Source organism: Mytilus galloprovincialis, chromosome 4 (assembly GCF_965363235.1).
Source record: "Mytilus galloprovincialis chromosome 4, xbMytGall1.hap1.1, whole genome shotgun sequence".
NCBI lineage: Eukaryota > Metazoa > Mollusca > Bivalvia > Mytilida > Mytilidae > Mytilus > Mytilus galloprovincialis.
Genome location: NC_134841.1, coordinates 91,759 through 97,758, shown reverse-complemented (window position 1 = coordinate 97,758; position 6,000 = coordinate 91,759). Strand labels below are relative to the sequence as shown.

Below are 6,000 nucleotides of genomic sequence, written 5' to 3'. Positions count from 1 at the left end.
AGTCTATATATGTTTCGATTCAGCATAAACCTATAAACAAACAGAAAAAAATAGATTTCAGAAAAAAATTCAGAAAAAATTGCACTATTTTGTTTCCCTCTATGTTTTGAAATACAAGACTGGTATCTATAACAATAATGACATGTCTTAAAAAAATAATTCCCTTACTTAGTTTCATTAAGTAGCCATATTTGAACATAAAAAATGCCATTATAAGGACTGTTTGGCTGTAACAATAAAAATAACCCCACTTTTAAAGCAGTACCCCTTTCTGAAAACAGGCAAAATTTGGAAATCAGTCATGTCTACTAAATGATTTGTAAATCTCATTCTAGTCTACCTTTATGAATAACCTGACCATGCACAGTTGTACAGTGGTTCCCTGAGGTAACATGACCATGCACAGTAGTACAATGGTTCCCTGAGGTAACATGACTATGCACAGTAGTACAATGGTACCTGAGGTAAAATAACCATGCACAGTAGTACAATGGTTCCCTGAGGAAACCTGACAATGCACAGTAGTACAATGATTCCCTGAGGTAACTTACCATGCACCGTAGTACAATGATTCCCTGGGGTAACCTGATCATATACAGTAGTACAATGGTTCCCTGAGGAAACCTGACCATGCACAGTAGAACAATGATTCTCTGAGGTAACTTACCATGCACAGTAGTACAATGGTTTCCTGAGGTAACCTGACCATATACAGTAGTACAATGATTCCCTGAGGAAACCTGACAATGCACAGTAGTACAATGATTCCCTGAGGTAACATGACAATGTAAAGTAGTACAATGGTTCCCTGAGGTAAAATAACCCTGCACAGTAGTACAATGGTTCCCTGAGGTAACCTGACCATGCACAGTTGTACAGTGGTTCCCTGAGGTAATCTTACCATGCACAGTAGTACAATGATTCCCTGAGGTAAACTATCATGCACAGTAGTACAATGGTTCCCTGAGGTAACCTGACTATGTACAGTAGTATAATGGTTTCCTGAGGAGACTTGACCATGCACACTAGTACAATGGTTCCCTGAGGTAAACTCACAATACACAGCAGTACAATGGTTCCCTGAAGTACCATGACCATGCACAGTAGAACAATGATTTCCTGAGGAGACTTGACCATGCCCAATAGTACAATGGTTCCCTGGACAGTAGTACAATGGTTCCGTTATGTTACCTGACCATGCCCAGTTGTACAGTTGTTCCCTTAGGTAACATGACCATGCACAGTAGTACAATGGTTTCCTGAAGTAACCTGACCATGGACAGTAGTACAATGGTTCCCTGAGGTATCCTAACCATGCATAGTAGTACAATGGTTCCCTGAAGTATCCTGACCATGCACAGTAGAACAATTATTCCCTTGGCAAACATGCAGCTGATAACATGACAATGTACAGGAATGACCTTGGGTATCCTGACCATGTTCAATCATACAGATGTGACAATGTACAATAATTTTGGGTGACCTGAGGTAAAATAACCATGCACAGTAGTACAATGGTTCCCAAAGGTAACCTGACCATGCACAGTAGTACAATGGTTCCCTGAGGTAACCTGATCATGTATAGTAATTTACAGATGACCTGAGGTAACCTGGTCATGTACAGTAATTTACAGATGACCTTAGGTATCCTGTCCGTGCACAAAATCACATAGATGTGATCTGGATTAAGCTGACGAAGGGAGTTATGACCATGTAAATCAATTGTGGTTACCTGAGGTTTCCAGAAAATATGCGTTTTGCAAAGCTTATTTATGGTAACATGCAGCTGGTACAAGGACCATGTACAGTGGTGATCTTTGGTAACCTGACCATGCACCGGGAACAATGGTTCCCTGAGGTAACATGACCATGCACAATAGTACAATAGTTCACTGAGGTAACCTCACCATGCACAGCAGTACAATGGTTCCCTGAGGTAATCTCACCATGCACAGCAGTACAATGGTTCCCTGAGGTAACCTGACATAGCACAGAAGTGCAACGGTTCCCTGCGGTAACATGACCATGCACAGTAGTACAATGGATCCCTGAGGTAGCCATACCATGCACAGTAGAACAATGGTTCCCTGAAGTAATCCGACCATGTACAGTAGTACCATAGTTCCCTGAGGTCACCTGACCATGCACAGTAGTACAATGGTTCTCTGGGGTAACCTGGTCATGTATAGTAATTTACATATGACCTGAGGTAACCTGGTCATGTATAGTAATTTACAGATGACCTGAGGTAACCAGTCATACTACAGTAATTTACAGATGACCTGAGGTAACCTTGTCATACTACAGTAATTTACAGATGACCTAAGGTAACCTGTACGTGAACAATAGAACATAGATGTAATCTGGACTAAGCTGACGAAGGGAGTTATGACCATTCAATTGTGGTTACCTGAGGTTTCCAGAAAATAAGCGTTTTGCAAAGTTTATCTGTGGTAACATGCAGCTGGTACAATGACCATGATACGCTTACACAGCCAATGAATATTATGCATGAATATAGATAAGATCAGCACGTGAGCCATAGACTGAGAGTTTTAGATTTGTTGTGTAAATATATGGATGCAGTTTATAGAATACAAAATTAGATCAGAAACATAGTTATTAACTATTTAAAACCAAGCGAGTAAAATACGGATCTATAAATGTATGCTTTGCTGAAATCATAAAGATTTATGATTATTTATACTTTGATTTTACTGATGGATTACTTTTCACATATCGACTGTTTGTACAACTATTATGAAAAAAAAACGTATGTGCCTGTCCCAAGTCAGGAGCCTGTAATTCAGTGCTTGTCGTTTGTTTACGTGCTACATATTTGTTTTTGTTCATTTGTTTTATATAAAAAAAGGCCGTTAGTTTTCTCGTTTTAATTGTTTTACATTTTTATTTCTGGACCTTTTATCGCTGACTATGCGGTATGGACTTTGCTCATTGTTGAAGGCCGTACGGAGACCTACGGTTGTTAATTTGTGTCCTTTTGGTCTCTTGTGGACAGTTGTCTCATTGGCATTTATACCACATCTTCTTTTTTATATGTATCATTATTGAACGCATACATATCGTTATCTAGGTTCTTCTATTTTAATTGTATATCTATATATATATCTACTACCCTTTTAGAATAAACAAAGAATGGTACACAAAGAAGCTTTGAATAAAATACATTTAAAACAAAGATAAGAAAAACCAACGAAAGTGGCCAATATTTAACAATTTTGCATTAGTGTTAATGTTAATATTACAGTGCAATATAAAAGTGTAAATCGTCCCATAGCCCCCCCCCCGAAAATCAAATGTTTGCTGCCTTAGGCATGTGTGGATAACTTTTATTTTTTAATAATTAGTTTAAATAACATACATTTACTGACATAAATCTAAATCTTATATTTATGAAACCAGTTTTTGACAACTATTATTATAAAAGTGTAAATCGTCATTCAGAAAGTGTTTTCTTTTTAATTATTATAAGTCATTTACGTTTCACTAAACTAAATAAAAAACTGTTCACGTTACAATGATCATAAATTAACCAAATATTTGGATTTTTTTCGTGAATTATTTGTCGTTACTTAATGTGAAAAGTTGTATGTGTTCCTGTTTTCTCCTATTTTTCGCACATGTACTGTCAGTCGAAATAAAAAGTACAATAATGTATTTTTAGTTTATTCTATCTTTAGATCATGTTATTACTACGCATATGGGCACTATTGCCACGATTACCTGAGGGCACCGATTACCTCAGGGCATACAGCAGCGGACCTTTCTTCCACCTGCGTTTTGCAATGGCTATAGAGTATGATGCACTACTACAGAAGATTGGGGGATTTGGGAGATATCAGAAAGTTCTTCTGGTTGTATTATTCTTTCCTGCCATTTTCGATGCTATGCAAGGCTTTCTGCCGAACTTCATTTTAGCTGAACACGAACACAGGTAAGAAAAGATATGTGAATACACGAAAATGTAAATATAAGTCATTGTATGCATAAATTAACGATACCTTCAACGCACAAATTTAACCTGTAGCTTAAGAGACATTCCACAATATAAAAAAAAAAACAATTACACATTATACCTTTCCAAACAGAATAAATAATAAAGAAGCTCGACGATCTTCAGACAAAATTCAATCAATAAATCGCTGTAAATTTATAATTTATATAATGTTAGCTGACTATTATAATTGTTGATTTACCTCCCTTGCAAATGAATTGTATATAGCGACAGAATAGTTTGAAATCAGGAAAATTTGAGACGAAAGAGAGAAACGGTTGAAGAACGTTAAAAAACATTAAAAGGATGGGATAAAAAAACAACAACCACAGCAGTTAAAGGTTGAAAAATGAAGTGTGAACCTATCATTGTTCACCATTGTTGTAATACCTGTGGACAAAACATATTGAAAAAGGAGGTTTGAAGACGAGAAAACGTATTTTTACACCTATTTTTTCGTTAAACGTACAGATGGGGAGGTTAGTCAAGCGGGGGGGACACGATAAAGCTAACACCGCCACCGTATATATTTCGATTTTGAAATGTATATATGTAACACTCCCAAACGTGTCCTTCCCCCCAAACGTGTCCGATTTCCCCAAACGTGTCTATTCTCCCCAAACGTGTCCATAATATTCAATATTCCCCAAACGTGTCCGATTTTAGAACCCCCAAACGTGCCCGATACTATTGTTATTCGCCCAAACGTGTCCACTTTTAAACGCCCGAACGTCTGGCGTCTTTTAGCGCTAATACATGTCCTAACCGCGACATCAATAACGTTCACGGCAGTTCTATGATGGGGGACATAGTTGATGAAGTGGTAATTTATTAGCATTAACTTGTTCAATGCCGGTTGTTAATGATTATCATTACTGAAAATTGTATATATAACATACAATGTATGCATTAATTTTTGACTTAATTTGCTTATTGTCCAGTTGCAAGTAAATCATGCTTATTTAAAGCGAACATACAAATAATTCTGGTACAGTTCAATTAATCGTTTACTATGTAAATTATTTTATACTAATAAACTCCGATGATGCCTTTTATATTAATCAGAATATCGCACGGTGGGCTTTCAGTCGAATTGACCTTCCATCTTTTTTTATCAGTTCTAATTTTTAATAAATTTTAGGATACGAGCGTCACTAAAGACACACGAACAAGAGAAATAACGTCCAGTGCCAAATATTTCATTCGTTATTTGAACGATATCATATTAACGATATATAATACTGTAGATAGGTTATATTATCAAACCGGGAATTTATTATTGGGCATTAATTTTTACGGTTATTTGGGATGACCACTAATCTATAGAAAAATATATACGAGTAAAGACCGATTTGTTTATGACTTCAGTAAGAAACTACTTCAATGTCTGTTATGTAATATAGAGGCCGTTTCAAATAAAAGTTGCACAAATTAAAAAAAATGATGCCTTCCAAAATACAACGTATGGCACATTATATAGAGTGAAATGCTACAAACATTTTAATGCGCATAGAAAAAGAATTTAAGTAATTTTTTTTTTCTTTTAATGAAATAGTAAAAGATCGTAAAATGAGTATACAATGATAATAATAATAAAAAAAAAAAAAAAAAAAAAAACACACAAATAACCTACGTTTTTATAATATGAACACGAATGATAGTTCCAGTAAAATAAAAAGCTTGGTATGGACACGTTTGGGGGATTGGACACGATTGGGGGTTTATTAAAAATGTACACGTTTGAGCGTTTATACAAATGACACGCTTTGGCGCCCTTTGGCAACTAGACATTTTTTTGCAGTTCAGTGACGTCGATGTGGACACGTTTGGGGGAATCGGACACGTTTGGGGGAAAGGACACGTTTCTGAGTGTTACATATATGTTCCGGACCATATGAGTATTTGGACCATACGCGTATGGTCATGACCATATGGGTATATACTCATATGGTCGGGGTAATTAACACTGTGTTACAGTTTACTTT

The 6,000-nt window shown here is 36.3% G+C and overlaps 1 protein-coding gene across 2 annotated transcripts in view; it reads left to right on the top strand.

Annotated features, from left to right (window-relative positions):
* Positions 1-3,779: 3,779 nt before the first annotated feature.
* LOC143071071 (organic cation transporter protein-like) overlaps positions 3,780-6,000 on the top strand; it is a 44,030-nt gene continuing 41,809 nt past the window's right edge. Inside the window, exon 1 of one of the 2 annotated variants that reach the window (XM_076245147.1) lies at positions 3,780-3,955. In XM_076245147.1, the coding sequence (XP_076101262.1) occupies positions 3,807-3,955 (149 nt within the window). In that variant the 5' untranslated portion in view covers positions 3,780-3,806. The remainder of the gene's footprint in view (positions 3,956-6,000) is intronic. The other variant, XM_076245146.1, reaches the window with a different exon arrangement.